The following is an 18521-nucleotide window of genomic DNA, read 5'->3' as shown; positions in this document are numbered from 1 at the left end:
AGAGAGAGGATGCAGAGAAAAAAGTAAGAAATGTAATATTCTGTAGATCATAACTTATGAGAATACTATGCTAATAATTACAAACAGGAAAATAAAATAAGAATTTCAATATTTACAAGCTCTTTTCACCACCCACGAATCTTAAAAAGCTTAACAGGGAATCAATCCAGCATTCAAGAGATCTGCTTAACAGTTGCATAGTTTAAAACAACGCCTTGGTCTTTTCTGATTCTGTGATCATAGCACAGGCCTCCACACTGTGGCTCAAACATTTTACAGTTTGTCTTTGATGATGTTGATTTGTACTTAATGCACAAAAAATAGAAAAGAATGACCAGGCGTGGAGTTCATATATGATATTGTAATATAAAATAGAAGCAACATAATGATTACAGTTCCTGTTTGTAGGAGTGATGCTAACCATCCTTAGAGTGAAAGTCCAAAAACAAGTAAGTTTATATCTAGCCACCCTCCTCTGTTCTGTTGCAGATATTGAATAATGTCGTGAATGTAATGTAGATAATTTTTGATGGTAGTTGATTCATTAAATATGTTAAAACAACACATCCCTGCAAAATCTTGCCACAAGAAGAAATAATCTGCTACCAGTCAATTACCTTGTGATGCTTTGTTTCATTTCTCTCACTTCCTTAAGTGATGCAATAGATTTTGAGGTTCCAATTCAATCCTTGTGCCAAAGCTCAGGCAGTGTGTTTCAGTTGCCTATAGGTGTGTACTACCAATCCTGGGAACTCCATCAAATTTAACGTTGATTCTAGTGCCTCTTTATGAGAGGATAAATTAACATGTGGATTACAAGTATAATCTAGAATATGTTTTGGAGGCCTTACCTTGCTTGATAAAGGAGGATGTTCACATCACAATTGAGTCATAACTCTACCAATTGTACAGGGGCCACCTGTAGAGTATGCTGACACCGGAGTGTAAACTGTGGTTCCACAGAACAAAAACCACCTCAAAGGCAAAATTAATGTACTTTGGCACAGGTTATATTTATTATATCGTTACATGCCAATTATCTGTTCTCCATAGTCACCTGTGGTTTGGTACAATTAACAAAACTAAAACATGTTTCTGCCCATGAGACATTTGCTACTTGAAAAATAGACATTTCTGAAGTAAAATCTTCAGATATAGTTTCTGTGTCGTATGAATTTAGGTTTGTAACATTAATGTTGAAATTTCTTGGTACAGTTTAATTTTGTAAAAGGGAGAATGGTGTTAGGCGATCCTTGAAAACATGTCAGTAATACCACCATCTGAATGTTCACCAGGCAAACAAAAGGCAGATAAATTAGTCAGCCATATGCAGGTGCTCATGCAGGAGATGTTCCACCAATTCAGTTCTTGGTGTTATGTATTTAAAGATAATAAACCCACACCATAAACTGCAAAAGTTCTTGTTGTTACAGTCTGAATTCACACAAGTCCTTTGGAATTAAAAGCAGAAACGTTAATGCTTAATGCTAATAGTCCTTGAGGATGCTGGTTCTGCATATGATAATTCTTGGCTCCAGTGTCAGCTGGGTTTCCTGTACTACAGACAGCAGCTTGGTTGCAACTGGCCCAACATGCGTTGTTTAAAACGTGGGATCTATCCATACAGTCCTAGCTCTGCCCTTCTCTTTCCCCACGGGGTCTGCTCATTCCTAGGGGATACTTTCTGTTTACCTCACCACACTGAGGTAAACTTTTCTAATGCCACTGTATGCAGGCCTTCTGTCAAATTTGAGAGATCCCATTCTGGATACCTTCAGCCCATAATGTGTCTCCTTGTTCTAAGGAGAAGAGGGGAGGGTGATTTCTTTGCTGTTCTGTTCTCCTAATGGCAGAGTTACATTTAATAATGCTCCCTCTGAGTCCCATCCTTCCAAGCTATTTCTCTCTGGATCATGGGCTCTTTTTGATTTCCCTATCTTGCCTGACTCATCGGGACAACACATCATGCAAGCAGTTTTGTAACTTAACTACTTATATGTTCAAAGAGTCTATCAGATTCTCGATCAGGGGTGTCACTCTACTGGGATTGACTACTAATAACAAAGGGAGAAGGCTGTTCCCAGATTAATTATCTATCATGCACCACTTGGAGACAAGCATCCTTTTGCATGCTTTCTGTCAAATGATTTACAATTGGGGTTTCAGTACACACTGAATCTCTCTTATCCAAGGGAACCAAGTTCCCAGCCCAATAAGCAGCTCTTTGAGTTAAGGACCAGTGTACTGCTCGGTCATTGATATCAAAGTAAATTCCAGGCCTGTAACATCCCTGTGCCTCACCTTCTGATAAGACTTGATCTCCACCTGTCAGACATACACTTCACACATATTTTTATCCTTCTGCTCATCTGTTCAAATACCTGTCTTTTTGAGCTGTCCTTAACCCTACTCGTAGTACAGCATGCATCATGGTTGCATGTGGCTTCTCCCAGACACGTTTTCTGCTCTGCAGGACTGGGATCATGCAAATTGTTCTGAGCCCAAGCCATTCCCTCTGGCAAAGGGCATACATTATTCTATTTCAATTTCTCAGTTACAGGGCTGTAATAAAGCACTGGCGTTTCCTGGGCAGCTATGGTTTGCCACTGCACATACCTCTCCTGGCTTACAGCCTCCCTGGCATGTAGTTGAGAGGTCACTTCCCAACATTCTTGCCCCTGAGCAGAGTGTCTGTATTCCTCATACCTTCTCAGGCTTAAAGCTACAAGGTAATCTCCAGAACTTCTAACAGTGAGTGGATCCTGCCGACTATGACAAATTCAGATGTCTCGTCCTGTTTGGTTTGTGGACTGCAAAATGCTGTAACTGTATCCTGGGAGACAACTAATTTGGTGTACATTTTAATAGTTCCTAAGTAGTGGAAAACCACCAAGTATTGCGAAAGTCGCTCAATTAGCTATTAAGTTATTTGCAACAGCAAATTATAAGGTGCTTACAATGAATGCTCCTACAAAAGATTTGAATTATTCAATTGATATTTGTTTTCTTCGCATTGTTATTTAAAAAGATCAAATAATTAAGTAGCAATGCCTCTTCTGTTACATTAAAACAAGTATATACTTTAAAAATTACATTGGTTTTTATTAAAAAAAACCAGCAAACATTCATTATTCATGGAATATTTCCAAGCCTTGCCAGTCTCATCTATATAGAAATTGTTTCTGATTGCATTGCACAGGATCTCAATGTCTGTGATATGTCATCTCACCCTGAACTGTCCAAATGTAAACCCTCAATTTAACAATTTTTCAGATCTGTACTATGAATGGAATTGATTGATGTCAAACTAGGATTGTTTCTTAGATGTGAATTTGCTGACTTGAAAGTGTTATTTTAGTTGACTGGCATGAGACAAAAATTACTCTGAAGCCATTAAAACAATTAGATGATACGGCTGAAAATAATTAAGAGTATACTTAGTCTATTTCCATGTTATGAAAAATAAGATAACAGTCTAATATGTAACTATTAATCTGAGCTAAACTATCACAACAAAGCTAGGGTAAATCTGGAAAAGAACACAAGCCACTGTTCAAGTATTTGGTCAAGTGTTTTTGATTTGAGATGGTAGTAACTATCAAAGATGTATGTGCATGTGTATACACACATGCATATTTAAAATATAAAATCTTCATTTAACTTTCAGGTAAATTTTATCTGGACAACATTTGAGTGCTCTCAGAGCAGGATGCTGCAAGCAGCAGCGTGGCTCTTGGTGTGATGTAGCAGTAGGACAAGGAGCAGTGGCCTAAAACTTGATCACAGAATTTCCATACAAACATGGAGAAGATCTTCTCTATGGTAAGAGTAATGGAGCAGTGGAGCAGGTTGCCTAGAGAGATGGTTGAGTCTCCTGTGGAGATAGTCAAGACCTGTCCGGATGCCTAGATGTACGACCTATTGTAGGGAATCTGCTTTGTCGTGGAGACTAGACTCAGTGATCTCTTGAGGTCCATTCCAACCCCTGCAATTCTGTGATTCTGTGGTATGCCAAGAAGCAAGATTCAGATCAGCTACAGGGCATCAGCAGGCCTCTTGGGCAGAAGCAGAACATGACTGTAGCATGAGCTGAGTCTCTGTGGAAAAGCATAATCAGGACTGACCTTTTTGCTCCAGGAACTCACCCACATCTCAGGAACCTGGTGTGGGCTTCACAATTTGAAGAGAGTACAAATTCGGTGACCTTTTTAATGTCATTGGAAGGGACCTCTGGAGACCATCTTGTCCAGCCCCTGCTAAATCAGGTTCCCTGCAGGACATTGCACAGAAAAGCATCCAAGTGGATCTTGAATAACTTCTGAGAAGGACACTCCCCAGCCTCTCTGGTTAGCCTGTTCCAGTGGTCTGCAACCTTCAGTGTTTAATTTTTCCTCAAGTTTGTATGGAACTTCTTATGTTCTGGTTTGTTCCTTATGTCTCTTGTCCTCTCATAGGTCATCACCAAAAATGCCTGTCCCCATCCGCTTGACTCCAGCCTTTAGGAAGCACTGAAGGTCCTTCTCAGTCTTCTCCAGACTGAACAGTCCCAGGTCTCTCAGCTTTTCCTTCTAAGGGAGATGTGTCTGGCCCCTAAACATCTTTGTAGCTGTCTGTTGCACTCTCTCAAGTAATTCCCTGTCTTTCCTGAACTGAGGAGCCCAGAACTGGACACAGTGTTCCAGATGTTCATAAGTTCATAAGGTTGGAAAGGACCTATAAGATCACCTAGTCCAACCATCCTCCTATCACTCTCTCTACCCAACTACTAAATTAAATCCCTTAGCACCTCATCTAAACGCTTCTTGAACAGCGCTAGGGATGGTGCCTCAACCACCTCCCTAGGCAGGCCATTCCAGTGCCTGACCACTCTTTCAGAAAAGAAATGCTTCCCGAGGTCTAATCTAAATCTTCCCCGGCGCAACTTGTGGCCATTCCCTCTCGTCCTGTCGTTATTTATCAGGGAGAAGAGGCCCACCCCCTCCTCACCACAACCCCCCTTCAGGAAGTGGTAGAGTGCAATAAGGTCTCCTCTGAGCCTCCTCTTCTCCAGACTAAACAATCCCAGCTCCCTCAGCCGCTCCTCATAAGACTTGTGCTCCAGGCCCCTCACCAGTTTTGTTGCCCTTCTCTGAACACGCTCCAGGGCCTCAATGTCCTTCTTGTAGTGAGGGGCCCAAAACTGAACACAGTACTCGAGGTGCGGCCGTACCAGAGCTGAGTACAGGGGGATGATCACCTCCCTGCTCCTGCTGGCTACACTATTTCTAATACAGGCCAGGATGCTGTTGGCCTTCTTGGCCACCTGGGCACACTGCCAGCTCATGTTGAGCCGAGCATCAACCAACACCCCCAGGTCCTTTTCCTCTCTACATTCTTCAAGCCATTCTGCCCCAAGCCTATAGCATTGCATGGGGTTATTGTGGCCAAAGTGTAGGACCCGGCACTTGGTCTTATTGAACCTCATCCCATTGAGCTCAGCCCAGCTGTTCAGCCTATCCAAATCCCTCTGAAGGGCCTCCCTACCCTCAGGCAGTTTGACACATCGGCTTCACCAGGGTGGAGTAGAGGTCTCACAGCTGGGCATGCTGTTTTTAATGCTCCTCAGGATATCACTGGCCTTCTTGGCCACAGGGGCACAATGCTGGCTCATCACTTATCAGTGTGGCTAATCACTTATCCATTAGTGTCTCTGCATCCTTCCATAAAAAAAGAGAGTTTTCATTAAATTGATTTTACTTGAAAATCAAGTTTATTCTTACAGGAGAGACAGCTTTATAAATTTCATCATTATAAAAGTACTGTTGATGACAGTGTTACTGTTTCTAAAAAGTTAATCTTTTGACCTTTTGCATTTGGGAAATTTTTAATGTTAATATGGAAGTGAACAGAAGATCTGTTTTCCCCTATTAGTAGAAGACTGTACAGAAGTGTACTGAGTGTGCTGCAACGTTACAAAGGAGGTACAAGCAATTTAATTCAGAGAACCTGTACGTCTCTAACTTACGGTATGTGAAGATGAAATTACATTCAGTTAGATAATCTACTACAGAAGGTGCTGTATATGAAAAACTAAAATAGTCTTAGGACAGACGTTAAAGTTGTGTGACTCAACAGATTTTTTTTTTTTTTTTTTTACTTGCCTAAAATCTTTTGATAGACTGATTTTTGTTTTTTTTTCAATTTCTTTTGAAGGAGAAAGGAAACTTTCAGTACTTAAGTACATTTAAGATTTTGGAGTAAAGCTTGAATTAAAAAGCCAGAACTATGTTATGAAAAATATGTGAAAAATGACCAAGGACTACGTGCAACTAAATGTAGAGAAATACCAGTAAAGTACTTGACAGAAGTTACAACTCATTAAAAAGCAATAGCATACAGAAATCATAACAATTTTGAGGCCTTAGGTAACCTGTTGCTAAGACTTTAGTGTAGTCCAAATGCTGTGGGAAATGTTTTTAAGTTTAATGGTGTCTTAGATCTCAGTAGTTTTGGTTCTGTTCTTTGTAAATGACAGCTCCTTGCCTGAGGAGTTGAATTAGACCCGAAAAGATGCAAATTCCTCTATGATCATCAGTGTTTACAAATTTTGCACAGCACTGTCTTTAATGTGATCTATATTAAGTACCTCGCAGTACACTGAGGCCAGATCTGGGACATGCTCTTATGCTTTGATCTGTGTATACCAGCAGCTTCAGGCTGGAAGTGTGAAAGTGTTAACTTGGCTTGCTGGGGTCTGTCTTAATCCAGATCAATCCTCCTGCTACAGGGCTGGGGAGTTTCTCTTGGGAAGGCTTTGGGTAGTGGAACTGGAATCTTTACATTTAAAATTCACTGCAGGACTGTGTAGGATTACAGAGCTTTTCCCCTCTGTTCACATTATCAAACAAATAACGAAACATACAAAAAGCCCAACTACTCACTTAGAGTAGGGGGAGGAAAAGGAAAGTTGTTTGGAAACAGTGTTAACCTCTGACTGTTAACACATAACTACCTAAATGGGTTTGTGATGTGGAAAGCAGATTTCTCAGCAAGCGCCTGTGTGGTAAATCAGGCTTACATTTTGAATGTTTGAAGTCCCTATTAAGTTGGTTGAACGTACACAAAATCAGCTCTGCAGTGGCTGAAGGAGCCAGGTTGTTAGGAGTGGTCTTCAAGTATAAATTGTTCCTCGTGCTTGCCTCCTAGGAGGTCACTATAAACTCTGGTTTGTCCTCCAGCCCACGTGTACAATTATTTAGAAGCTTGTTCATGAAAGATCCTGCTGTCCTTCGTTCCAGCATGGAGGTGACTTATTAATGCTTTGAAAGAAATTGATAGTTATGTAGTCTTTTAAAAACAAGCATCTATGTCTCATATCTTTGTTCTTTTGATTTTATATGAAAACAATATTTATAAATAAGTCAGGCCATTGGTATCTTTTGAGATGACATATACTCAACTTTCAAGGCTAGTAGAAATTTTCTAGCTTCCTTCTGATTGTATGTGGAGAAGCTACATTGAAATTTGATTCTCTTAGCAACATGAATGTCATGATTGAATATGCAACATTTAGCTGTGGTGGTAGGCCCATTTTGCAAAAATCATTTTGGCTACTTGAGACATAATAGTCTTGATGATAGCTGATGGTTGATGGGTTCTAGAGCTTATAGAGGAAATGCTAAGATCCTGTTTCTTCCTGTTCTTCCTCTTGTTTGCTCTTCCGCTCCAGACCTGTTTTCTTGCCTTTTGTTTTTCCAGTACCATTACTCTGATATCTTAGCTATTTGGGGAACAAATAGCTTCCTCTTGTTTGCTCTTCCGCTCCAGACCTGTTTTCTTGCCTTTTGTTTTTCCAGTACCATTACTCTGATATCTTAGCTATTTGGGGAACACTTCAGCTTATTTTTGATGGTCGGTAGTACTCAGTGAGTTTAAATGATATTTCTTCTGAGAGTCTTTGGATTTTTTGACTTCACGTTTCTCATGTTTTAGACTAAGCGTGTAGTTTAACAGGATTTAAAACAGGATGGTACACTGGTCCTGGAATATCTCAATATAAAATGTTGAGATTTTGATGCTCCACAGATGAGACCTGAGGATCAATTTGCTTAACGAAACTGTTCTGCATAAGATCTGTGTTTTCTGCAAAATACAGAGATGTGATCTGTGTTTTGTCAGGATACACAGTATTCTACTTTCCCAATAAAGAAATAAAGCTTTATTACAGGAAAAACTGTTGCAGTTCTGTTCTTATTCTTTGTGTAAATATGTCAACTATATGTATATATGTTTGGACAGGTTATTTGGAGAAGGAATAATTTGTTGAGCAGAACAGCACAAGATGACTTATGATTCCTATTCTTTATAGAAAGCTGTCTGGATTCATATCCTTTTTTTTTTTTTTCCCTATTGTCAAATTTGGTATGTAGTGACTGCATGTAAAATCCGAAGTTCCACTTAAAATTTAGGAACCAAAGTATTTAGGAAGCATCTAACTTAATAGTTTTATATTAATAACCAGATGGAATGGATATAAATGAAGATCACGCTTTCAATAGTATTTTCAGCATTTACTGTTACATTTCACTTAGTTCTTCAAGAGTATTCACTTAGCTATTCAACATACAAATTGTCAGTGTGACTGTTTGAACATGTGGGAAAGTTGGAAATAGAAAAGAGTCTGGGACTAGAAATGAATCTGCAGCTTTGTAAGTCCTTTCATGTGACCTACAAATCGAGAACATGATTTTTCTCAAGAATAAAAAATTATTAATTCCATTTTGCATATTTGTGATTTAGAATAGTAATAATGACTTGCATGGTTGGCATTGCTTGTCAGTTAATGGCTCTCTGAACTAAGGATAGAAATAAATATTCTCAAGAGGTCAATTAGTTGTACTTAATGACCCCAAACAGGTGGCTGTTCCCCCACTGTACTTCCCTTTGAAAAGTGCTGCAGTGTGTTCATAGAGTGGAAAAGAGGAAAACTATAAATTAAGCTAATACTTCTTGTGAGTAGTTTTGTGGGTCATCTACCTATGCAGTATAGTTGATTAGCTTCAATTTAGGACATGTATATATGTGTTACAACTGAAAACTGCTAGTTCCTTTCAGTGGACTAGGAGAAACATGGTCCCTGCTGATTTGTGCCCTGATTCACCCTTTGCACTGGCTGCTGTGCAACGCATTCCACTCCAGTATGTCTCTGCTTAAACCTAATGACTTGAGAAACAATGTTCAACTCATACTGAAATGAGGTTTTAGGTTTCTTTGTTCCATAATGGTGCATCACAGAACACATTTTTACTGTTTTCTTTCTATTTATATATATATATATTTATTTATTAAAAAAAAAAAGCCCTTGACCCTCCTACTTGACTGTTTTAGTATTCTCATAATATTTTACTTGTTTATGGTTGTCTTAATAAGTTGTTTTTGCCACGTTTAACTTCAAAATTTTAGCAGATATAAAAAGCTGCAGTGGGTTCCCTTTTGTGGTTACTTGGCACGTTAACAGAAAATAGATTTACTCTACTGGGCACTGCGTGAGCTTTAAGTTTCTGAAGAAAGATAACTTCTGCATGCTGGATCAGATCTTGATTCTGGGCAATACTGGAAATACGCTTAATTTTAGCAGATAAATTTAATAAATCACTGAACATTCTGTCAGCACATCATAGCATATTCTGGTCTACATCAAACATAATTGTTATTGTGATACTGTTTTTACAAGTAAAAAGTTTCCTGTTTTGGCTATGATGGGATTACTGGTTTTGACTGATGCCTTTGCATGTAAGATATCATCTTTGATTTTTGTTTGAGCATGCTTCCCAGATTTTGAACAGAAATGTTTTTACCTTTTAGCTTCTAAAAGTGTTAAAAACAGACACAATACTTCCAGTAATAGTTATGTTTGATGAATGAAATTTGTGTGGTATTTAGCTGTAAGTGTATACTTCATTGAAATAATTTTGTCTATTATGTTCTATAAAAAGAAAGTTGCATATGAGTGAGAACCTTGCTTTAGAGGAAATGTGCATGCCCAGTAATTTTCAGTGCAGAAATGGGAAAAAGTGATTGTGTGAAGCTTTTTTGCATCTGAAAAGAATTGGTGAGGGTACATGGTCCAAAAGTGAGAGTGCTGTGAGAAAAAGATATTTGCCTCTTGCGTGAGTACTTACATCATTAAAAAGCATACCTTTTTAAATTACCAAAGCACAGTGATCTTTTACAAGCTGTGCAGATACATTCAGCAATGACTCTGGCTTTGAAATTAAAGGATCTGCCTTTCTCAAAAAGCAGGTGAGGACTGAAATGTAATGCCTATAAAGTTACGTTATTGGTCCCTTTCTTTCATTTGAAATTTTTGTCCTTATGTAGTTTTTGATATGTTGAGGGGGTAGGAAGAGGGATACATGACAAAGGGAAAATACAAGGTTCATGTTTAATGATTGAATGAATGTTCATGGCATAAACCCTGTGAATACTAAATATATATGTGACTGCTACAGAAGAGTTCCTTTTGTCTGAATGCTAATGACTTCTATGAAGTGTAATACCCAAGAAAGACCATAACTAACTTGTCTGAAGTGGTCCCACAGCCTTTGTGGTCAGGTGTGAGAAACAGAGTGATTAATGTTTTCCAGATATAGACATCTATACTAAGATCACATGAATTATCTCCTAAATTGCCTTCTGAACTTGCAGAAGTTCTATGGCATCCACAAAATCCTGTGGCTAATATTTTCACTATTGTAGGACAGTTGTTTCCTTTGGCTGCTCCTACTTATGAGACAGCGATCATTCAGGTTTCCTTTGCCACTAATAATTCCATAATAATCCTGTCGTACCTTTTTTCAGTCACTTAGATCAGACAAAGAATTGAACAAAGCACTGAAGATAAGAGGTGTCATGAATGTGTATGTGGATAGCTTCTGCTTTTCTTGGTCGCTTTGCTAACAGTTCTGAACACTTGGGTTAGTTTTCTTAGAGCAGATTATTGTCACTTCTTCTGGATGGTGATTGTTTAGCATTTGTTGCTATGCAGACAGCCTTGTTTCTATAGCTTTCCTTCTAGCAACACTGAATTTTGTGTAGCAGTTTATTACCTTGCCATTAACAATCATGAGTTCCCTCTGTGCCTCTTTTTAGTTAATCTTTGTTTTTATTAGATTACTCTGAAAAAACAGTTTATTTTCATCATCAGTAAATGTCATGGTTTCACATTTCCCTCTTCCTACAATATGTTGAACTGCTTGAACCCAGTATAGATTTTCTTTTTAAGACCTTTCTGGTGATCTTTTTTCACTGAAAAACTATCCACTTCTCCTTTTGTTACCTGTTTTAAACTGATTATTATATGTGAGAGAGTTTGCAATGCTTTTAGAGCTTTGGTAGAGAGATTGTGTAAAAAGCAGAAATGCAAAAGTTACTTTTTCTGGTTTATTGCTTACAGAGCGAAAGATACTGCCTTTGGGAATCTCATTTATGACACTGTGATTTTTAAGTCCAGAAGTATTTGTTGAATTTATGCTCTTTTACAGTCCCTGTAGGACTGCTTCTTTCCTTCTTCAGCGTTTTTGTCTTAAGGAACTTCGGGTGAGATTTTCTCACTCGTTGCTAAAAAAAATCCTTTCTTCTCTGTCCCAGCAAAATGTTTAACTTTTATACCATTGGTTACAGAGTTTATTTAGATACCTAGCAAAAAAAGGTTTATAAAGAAAAGAAAGAAAAAGAAAAAAACACAAAAAAAACCCACAAAGAGTTTTGACTACTCTTTCTCCTTTAGTTTGTAATTAACACTGAGGCTTTCTCTAGTACCCTCTATGAGATAAAAAATTCAAGTGAAAAGGGGAGAAAAAGGAAAATCTAGAACAAAGGTAATTGACACTTTTACAAAATATTAATTTGCATAGCATAGTATACTCTTCTGAAGTTTAACATTCTTTGATATATAACAGAGTGGAGTAGAAAATGCTAACAGTAGCCCTTCCCATTGAAGGAGAAGGACCTTGATAAAGTGGAATTTGTATGACTCAATTAAACCAGCGTGTTAATAATATCTCCTTGTGGCACAATTAGAAGTGAAGAAAAGCAGGTTAGTTGTCTTAAAAAAAAATGCTGAAGGCTGTCTAGGCCTGGAAACCATCTAGTGATCTTAAGCATGCAGATAGGAAGAGAATAGGAATAGAAAGGCTATGGAATAAGAGGAGTGGGCCGTAATGCTTGTGTTCCTTATTAACTCCTGGCAGCATCATTAGAAGGTTTGCATTTGAATCTCAAGAATTTGTGCAGCCTGGTGACATACATTATATTTGTTGTTAATTTCTTTGTTACTGACATATTATTCTTTTGATCTAAGTAAGCTTTTGCTCTTACATGAAACATATGGCTCTTGTGTAATTTCTTAAAAGCGTTCCTTCCTCCTTTCACTTGTGCTTAGAGTTGGTACCAAACAGAACCTGCATAGATACTCTGAGTAGAATTTCTGTTATCAGGCACAGGAATCTCAAATTAGTATCACAGATTTGTCATAATGTGCAGGGATGGAGGACATCAAGTGCCCTCTGTAGAAGTCTGTATCTCTTTTCTGATTAAAAACATGAAAACAGCCTGAAGTGTCTGCTGCTATTCTTTAGATTCAATGTGAGGAATCCCACTTATCTTTCTGACTGTGGTGATTTTTTAAAAAGACATAGAGTGCTTCTGATTTCCAGCTTGTTCAGATGCCAGAGTACTCTGTGGGTAGTTAATTTAATAGTCCAAGATAGAGAGCAGTTCTGTAAAGAGCTCTTTTGCATCTTATTTGTCTGTAAGAGCAGTGAATATTTGATAAATGCATAAGACAGTACCTGTAAACTCTAAAAGGAATTGTTGCATTGTATCGGCATAACAGTGAGGGAGGGAGTTCAGCATGGTGTCTGAGGGTTAAATTTACAGGGGAAAAAAAAAGAGGATGTGCAGTTAAATTATGTGGGATACCAAGATAAATGAATAAAGACACGTCTAGACCATTAAAAACTTAGTTTGCTGCAGGGAGATTGTTTGTAGCAACTAAGGAAGAATTAGTTTCCTGTACATTGATGTGAGTCAGTCACTCAGTAAAACGAATTGAGGAATACTCCAATCCTGTGGATGAGTTACTTGATAATAAATAGCAGGTTAGGATGTTTTACGTGTTTCTTCCTGAGGCATTTGGTGCTGTTGGCCGACTTGAAACAAGGGATGCTGTAATGTGTTGGGAAGCTCAGATGGGCTCGTTTTTCAGCACCTAGCAAACAGGCAGGTAGTTGATACTGGTGTTATGTAAGTTGTTTGGAAATATTACTAACACTTCCAGATGTAGTTGACTTCAAAGCAAAATCATGAAGTTATGAGATTATTTAAATAATAATTATTTAAGATTATTATTGCATTATTTAAGATACTGTAAAGATAGAGAATCCATCTAAGTACAGGCTTGGTAGTCTGACCTCAGCTCTAGGGAAGGTTATGGAGCATATCATCTTAAATGTTCTCGTACAGGACGATTGAGTGATCATAAGCAACCAGCACGCATTATGAAAAGCAGGTCCTGCTTGGCTAACATGATCTCCTGCTATGACATTATGACCCACTTAGTAGATGATGGAAAAGCTGTAGATGTTATTTACCTGGAATTTTAGTAAAGCAATATACTATTTGCCACAGCATTCTCGTGGAGAAACTGGCTGTTCATATCTTGGACAAGTGTACAGTTTGAAGGATGAAGGGCTCTCTGGATGGATGGACTCAAAGAGTCACTGTGAATGGAGTTCAGTTGGTGGCCAGTCACCAGTGGTGATCCCCGGGGCTCAATAACGGGGCTAGTTTTGTTTAATACTTTTATCAGCAATCTTAATGAGAGGATTGAAGGCATCCTTAGTATGTTTATAGGTGATAACAAGTTAGGTGGTACTGTTGATCTTCAACATTTCAGCTGAACATGAGCCAGCAGTGTGCCCAGTTGACCAAAAAGGCCAATGGCATCCTGTCTTTTATCAGAAACAGTGTTGCTAGCAGGAACAAGGAAGTAATTGTCCCCCTGTACTCAGCGCTGGTGAGGCCGCACCTTGAGTACTGTGTTCAGTTTTGGGCTCCTCACTGTAAGAAAGACATCGAGGCCCTGGAGAGTGTTCAGGGAAGGGCAGCGAAGCTGGTGAAGGGTCTGGAGCACAGGCTTTATGAGGAGTGGCTGAGGGAGCTGGGATTGTTCAGTGTGGAGAAAAGGAGGCTCAGGGAGACCTTATACTCTATAACTACATAAAAGGAAGTTGTAGTGAGCTGGAGGTTGGCCTCTACTCTAGTGTAACTAGTGACAGGACTAGAGAGAATGGCTTTAAGTTGTGCCAGGTGGAGTTCAGACTGGATGTCAGGAAGTACTTCTCCAGAAGAGTTGTCAGGAGGTGGAGTGGTCTGACCAGGGAGGTTGTGGAGTCACCAACCTTGGTGGTATTCAAGAAACATTTAGATGCTGTGTTGAGGAACATGATTTAGAGAAAACAATTGGCGATAGGTGAATGGTTGGACTGGACGATCTTGTAGGTCTTTTCCAACCTTGTTGATTCTATGATTCAAGCAGAGGGTTTGGATACTCTAGATTGATGGGCTGAGTCTATTTGCATGACATACAATAAAGCTAACTGGTGGGTCCAGCACTTGGGTTATAACAACCCAATGCAGTGATAACAGGTTTGGGGAAGTGTGACTGGAAAGCAACCTGATTGGAAGGGACCTGGGGTGCTGTGTGACAGCCAGCTGAACGTGAGCCGGCAGTGTGCCCAGGTTGCCATGAAGGCCAGTAGCATCCTGGATTGCATCAGAAATAGCATGATCAGCATAACCAGGGAAGTGATTGTCCCTTTCTGCATGGCACTGTAGTACACCTGAAGTACTGTGGTTTTGGGCCCCTCTTTATAAGAACTATGCTAAATTGCTATAGAATTTGTAGAGAAGAGTAACAAAGCTGGTAAACAGACTAGAAATAAGAGTAATGAAGAGCAGATGAGGGAACATGAGTAGTTTAATCTGGACTTTAAGGAGATAAGGGGAAACCTCACTGATCTCCACAACAACCTGGAAGGAGGTTGCAGAAGGGAGGCTATTGGTCTCTTTTCTCTGGTGACAAATGATAGGACATGAGGGAATAGTCTCATGTTTTCCTAGGGGATGTTTAGACTGGGCATAAATAATTTCTTCATGCAGAGGGTGGTCAAGTATTGGATCAGGCTGCTCAGGAAGTGGAGAAGTCCGCATCTCTGGAGGAGATTTGTGGATGGACATTAAGAAAGTTGGTTTAGCAATTGGATTTGGTAGGTCAGCTTGATAGGTTGGATTTCATGATCTTTGTAGGACTTCCCAATCTAAATAACTCTATGATTCTTTACTAATTTGAATTATTCACTCTTCATCAGTAAGGTTTGGTTTTGAGCACAAAAGTTTTCCAGTCCTGGTTATTGTAGAGAGAAGCCTGGTGAATGAGAGCATTTTACCATATTAGCAAGACTACTGGAGCAGGATCTTTAAGAAAAGGACCAAATATTACTATACTCCTCTCATGCGTGCTTAAGTAAAAGGTGTCAGTCTAAAGTGTAAAAATGTATTAGGGATACTTTTGTCATTAAGGAAAGCAAGTTATCATATGGTTCTGATTGATTTTAGAGAATCTTATTTGTTTTGTTTTAAATTCTTCTTTTTCAGATGGAAGTACAGACATGAATTTAAGAGCTTTGATGCTTTCAGATGTTTAATTCAGATTTGATAAATGACATGGAATAAGATACTGCCTGAACAAGCTGAAATGCCTTGAAGACCTTTGGTTCTGCTTTCATTCTTCCTGAAGCGATGGTTTTCTCAGCAATGTTGACACCAACCAGTTCTGGGACATCGAATGCTACTTTTATTGTTTATGAAAATGCCTACACGAATTTTACCACTCCCCAGGTCTTACTTCGTAGTGGCACAACGCAGCCATTGAGATATAGTTCAGGTGCTGTGCTCACCACTGAGAGAAGTACTTTTCTGGTAAACACTACGGCTGTCCTGCCATCACAAGAAGTTTTCAGGAGCTTGAGTTTGCCCCTCCAGATCATACTTTCTGCTGCTATGATATTTATTGTGTTGGTTTCTTTCCTTGGAAACTTTGTTGTATGCCTCATGGTCTACCAGAAGGCAGCTATGCGATCTGCAATAAACATTCTCTTAGCAAGCCTAGCTTTTGCAGACATGCTGCTGGCAGTGTTGAACATGCCTTTTGCTCTGATAACAATCATTACCACGCATTGGATTTTTGGGGATATATTCTGCAGAGTCTCTGCCATGTTTTTTTGGCTTTTTGTCATAGAGGGGGTAGCAATTCTTCTTATCATTAGCATTGACCGATTTCTTATTATAGTTCAGAGGCAAGATAAATTGACACCATGCCGTGCTAAGATTCTCATTGTTATTTCCTGGGCAGCGTCCTTTGTTGTTGCTTTTCCATTATCAGTAGGGAATCCTAATCTGCAGATACCCTCAAGAGCACCTCAGTGTGTTTTTGGCTACTCTACTAGCCCAGGCTACCAAGCATATGTGATAATTATCTTGCTAATTTCCTTTTTTATTCCGTTCCTGGTAATGCTATATTCTTTTATGGGCATACTCAACACCGTCCGCCACAATGCAGTTCGTATCCATAGCCACCCTGACAGCATATGCCTCAGCCAGGCCAGCAAACTTGGTCTCATGAGCTTACAGAGACCTTTTCAGATGAATATCGATATGAGCTTTAAAACTCGTGCCTTCACAACCATCTTGATTTTGTTCCTTGTCTTCATAGTGTGTTGGGCGCCCTTCACCACTTACAGCCTTATTGCCACATTCAACAGCCACTTCTACTACAAGCACAACTTCTTTGAGATAAGCACTTGGCTCCTCTGGCTCTGCTACCTCAAGTCTGCACTGAACCCACTGATTTACTACTGGAGGATTAAGAAGTTTCATGATGCATGCTTAGACTTGATGCCTAAATACTTCAAGTTTTTACCACAGCTACCTGGCCATACGAGGCGGCGCATTCGGCCCAGCGCCATCTATGTGTGTGGGGAACATCGGTCGGTAGTGTAAAGCTGCGGTCGTATGACAGTGATTGTTATTGTTTGGGATTGTTTTCAGGCTTTTTGTTTTATTATATACGGCTTCTTCAGTGTGGCCATATCTTATAACTTGATAAAATTTTCCAGTACTCTGTGCAATTTTGGGAGGAAAGATGAAAGGAAGGTAATTGATTGTAGTTGGGTTTACTACCAGAATACAATGTAAAGAAAATAACAAATGTTACCTCTGGGATTCCATGGAAATCCATTCTTTTAAACAAAAAATTGCATTTGAAACGTTTTGTCAGGTTTATGCTTACTAAGCCTGCAGTTGTATCTAATTGTAGGAATTTTTTATGCTGCTAAGATACATTATATTCAGTTGGTGTAATTTTTCTGAAAAATGTTGCTGCTTTCTGCCAATATATTGGAGCCAAAAAATCTCATTAGATAACTTCTATTTAATTTTAACAATATTTAGGAGGTTTTGATGGTGATGTTATAAAATGTTTTTCATTTTTAATATTTCCATTAATATTTTTGTGCACTTTAAAAAAAAAAAAAAGCTGTAGTTTTTTTCATTGGAATATTTTGTTCTGTATGGAAAGGACATTAATGTTATTGTTTCTTTTATACTGGTGAATTTCAGTGAAAATCCCATGTAAGCTCTAGGAGGGCCACTTATGTTGTAGCTATAATTACAGTCATAGATCTGCTTCTTTTCAACGATTTTTCAGAAGTAACAACTGTGCAGTTCTTGGGGGGAGCTGGGAGGAGAAAATAGGAAAGAGAGGGAGAGAAAGGAGTGAAAATATCGTATCCTGAGGTTTATATGCTAACACAGTATTTAGAAAAAAAAAAAAGTTCATTTCAAAATTGTCTGAGGGGGGAGAGGTAGCTGTAGTTACTTTCAGTTGTTAGAAGCTACCCAAAGCTAGTGATATGCCTGAAAAAGCTATCAGGAGTTGTGACTTCGTGCTTACCGTTCACTCTGTGTTGATATAACACTGTTTCTGTGTGAAACTCCTATAAGGCTAGGTATGCTCTGTATGGCTGAAGTCATGCTGTCAGGTTATGCAGATAGAGTTAGGGATAGCACAAACCGTACCTAAATCTAGGACCTAGTCTATGTAGAAGGGGAGAAAATCCTAATTGCTTGTTTTACAGTTTAAGTATTAGACTGAAATCTAATAATAATGAATGACTGGATGCCAGCAAATTTTGCTAGGGCTAGAGATGCATTCCTGTTTTCCCATTGAGGCTACTTTACATTGATTTTTATTTTTCCCTTTTCCCTCTGTTGTACCTGCTGCCTCAAGAGTTTACTGTATTTTTCTCTTGCATTAGGCATCAGGTTCTCTCCCTGAAATACCAAACCATAATTCTGATTAGTGTCCGGTGCCTTGGTACCTGCCTGGAAAGTAGAAAGACAGATGTTTTTCTTGATGATAG

The 18521-nt window shown here is 39.0% G+C and overlaps 1 protein-coding gene across 1 annotated transcript in view; it reads left to right on the top strand.

The window, feature by feature from the left end:
- GPR63 (G protein-coupled receptor 63) overlaps positions 1-17924 on the top strand; it is a 28421-nt gene extending 10497 nt beyond the window's left edge. Inside the window, exon 2 of the mRNA XM_065731157.1 lies at positions 15697-17924. Coding sequence (XP_065587229.1) covers positions 15841-17100 — 1260 coding nt within the window. The 5' untranslated portion in view covers positions 15697-15840 and the 3' untranslated portion in view covers positions 17101-17924. The remainder of the gene's footprint in view (positions 1-15696) is intronic.
- Positions 17925-18521: the final 597 nt, after the last annotated feature.

The sequence above is a fragment of the Cyrtonyx montezumae genome, unplaced genomic scaffold (genome assembly GCF_038088225.1).
Source record: "Cyrtonyx montezumae isolate F1298 unplaced genomic scaffold, pur_monq_1.0 scaffold_13, whole genome shotgun sequence".
In the NCBI taxonomy this organism is placed as follows: domain Eukaryota; kingdom Metazoa; phylum Chordata; class Aves; order Galliformes; family Odontophoridae; genus Cyrtonyx; species Cyrtonyx montezumae.
The sequence above is the reverse complement of the archived record's forward strand: the minus strand, read 5'-3'. Positions and strand labels throughout refer to the sequence as shown.